At 50.9% G+C, this 2,569-nt stretch overlaps 1 protein-coding gene across 1 annotated transcript; it reads right to left on the reverse strand.

The window, feature by feature from the left end:
* Positions 1–61: 61 nt before the first annotated feature.
* Positions 62–2,223, reverse strand: Pmar_PMAR026858 (hypothetical protein; the record flags this gene model as incomplete). The annotated part of the gene is made up of 12 exons (XM_002768211.1): positions 62–128; positions 177–310; positions 356–437; positions 485–587; positions 632–709; positions 756–891; positions 939–995; positions 1,041–1,192; positions 1,234–1,342; positions 1,556–1,615; positions 1,662–1,745; positions 2,106–2,223. Coding segments are annotated over 12 exons (1,180 nt in total), but the record flags the coding sequence as incomplete, so codon positions are not given.
* Between the last annotated feature and the right edge of the window lie 346 nt (positions 2,224–2,569).

Genomic DNA, 2,569 nt, shown 5'->3' on the forward strand with positions numbered 1-2,569 from the left:
TCAGCTACCGCATCACAGAGTCCATCGCCGACCTGTGGTGTACCTCCTATATGAACCCCCTCTATTTTCCGGACCAGCTCAGCCACTTAGCCACGTGTGGATTGCTACTCCTGGGCACCAATGAGGACCTGCCCGATCCATACCACTCCTTCAGTTAATCACAAGCCCAGCCCTACCCGATGTAGCACAGCTCATAAACGAACGCTTCTACAATACCAGAGGACAACAGCATAGCCTTGATCTCCGACCTGGGCAGGTCCGACGCCGTGGTGAGTGACACCACTACTGATAGCAGATACGCCAGAAACATCTACAACACCAATTGATCTTCCCAAGTAACACTTGCAACACTTACGAATAACGCGGGAAGGGACAGAGTTTGCTGACAGTCCTTAGCACTCCGAGCAGCAGCCACCGCCCTGTCCAAGAATTCCTCACTGAAACAAGACAGCTAGCATAACGACGTCCCCAGCCCTGGCCGTACACTCTGTCCTTCCGTGTTAGACTACTAGGACTACCCCTCCCCCTAGTGACCAGCGTAGAGCTCACTATGGTGAATACCAAGCCTATTGATAGGATACCATCACCTAGCAGGAGATATTGCCGCCCTAGAGGGCCCATGGGGGACTACCATCACTCTTCAGGACAGAACACCGGTTGGCAGTGGCGAGAGCCAACGCCTCGTATAACAGGTGCTGCTGTGCTCCACCTTATGAAAAGCCTCTCACTCTCGACCCTTCCTACTATGTCCCTACCATCTTCATCTAATACTGCGAGCATATCTTCCGCAGCTGCGATGTCCGTAGCACGGCTCAGTTCGACTAGGAGTTTGAGCGCGTTGGTATCATATCGTAGTGGCGACTGGTTCGCACGGCACTTCTCAACAAGAAGCTATAACAGAAGGCTATCGTTATCAATACAGTTCTGTGGAAACCAACCTGAACTAGACCCATACCCGCTTCCCTCCGGCACTGTTCTTCCAGTGCCTTCAAGACCTAAGAGAATCTGAATGGTAACGCAGACTCCTTCCACAACCTCACCTTCCTTCTCCAGACTTCCCCAATCTGTCTAGCCACCACCTCAGGCGTTTGAGTAGGACTATCGTAATAGCCCGCAGTACGCTGCTGAGGCGGGCCGTCTGTGAAAGCCAAAGCCATGGTGGTGGACGAATACTCAGCCGAGTCTACAGGACCTAAGATGGGTTAGCATGGACCCATGGTCACGACCCGTTACTGTAGGAGTTGTGCAGTAAACTCGCGAAGGCTTGCAGTATAGCCCGCGCCAGCTTCTGGCCAGCACTGCTATGCCCCGATCTAGCAAGACTGCTGGCGAGAGCTCGTACCTTAACAGAGTGGAAAGCCTCAAGCCTTGTCCAGGGAATGGATAAGTGTGAATAGTCGATGAGAGGCCCTATGCGATGACAATGTGTCCATGTTGCGGTACCATAATTCGAGCATCCATAACATGAGAGGAGTCGATACGCAGCCGTTCTTAGAAGTGGGAAAGGAATGGTATGGAGCGAATGAAGCAACGTCTCCGAATATATCCCCCCTACTGCCAACGACAATGAGGAGGACTCTCCTTCCTTATCCCATCTCTGCAATGCCTCGACTGCCTACACAATACTACTACATACCACACTGAGTCGACTCTACTACTACCTTGGGTAACTGTTCGGCTGCTTCGGTCATCCACTCAACTGTGGACCAGGCGATTGTCTGCTGTGCCAGGGTCGCGAATAGGACCTACACGATTCGTCTTGTGAAGACCCACTAGGGACTGTCATCCTACCCCACAGCACTTGGATACGTTTATAGCCCCTGGACCTGGCCTGCATGGCGATGTGCCCTCCAGAGTAACACAGAGTATCTTGAAAAACACTATTTACTGAAAATTCAAAAAACACTGCCTATATGCAGTCAACTACACTGAGTACAATACACTCACACGACGAGAAGAGAAAAGAGAACTGCCTCATAGATTTAATGTGAATAGAAGCATATGGCAAGTCCAGTAATACGACCATATTCATAGTCTACATGAACATAGGTACTATTATAATATTCATAAAAAGCATGACATTCCCTCACAGTTCCAACAATTACTTCAGGTACGATCCTCAAGAATCGATCAGCATTGAATGCATCATCGCCCTCCCCAAAGATAAGATCAGTACCACACTCATCCACCCCCGCACTGGTCGCACCAGCAGCCGCAATGAATCTACCCAACAGGTACACATGAGGCACTCCTCTTGATCGGGAATCACCTCAGCCACAGTCCCAACACTCGCAGACCATCCGACAAAACTGACTCGAGCTCTGACTCTGACCGCAACGATAATGGGCCGATGCCTATCGTAAAAACACTGCAAGGGCATCGAACACGACAGGTCTACAGCAGCGCTCCACGATAGCCATAGTTGAGCACGGCAAGCTGCTGTCTGGGGCGAACAGCTTGGACAGCATCAGATTATTGGCCGAGCCGGCTTGGGTTACGTATACGAGGAAATTGGCCAAGAATTGGAGCAACGAGCTCAATGAAGGTGCAGGAGAGGAGAGGGAAAATA

Source organism: Perkinsus marinus (genome assembly GCF_000006405.1).
Source record: "Perkinsus marinus ATCC 50983 genomic scaffold scf_1104296969062, whole genome shotgun sequence".
In the NCBI taxonomy this organism is placed as follows: Eukaryota; Perkinsozoa; order Perkinsida; family Perkinsidae; genus Perkinsus; species Perkinsus marinus.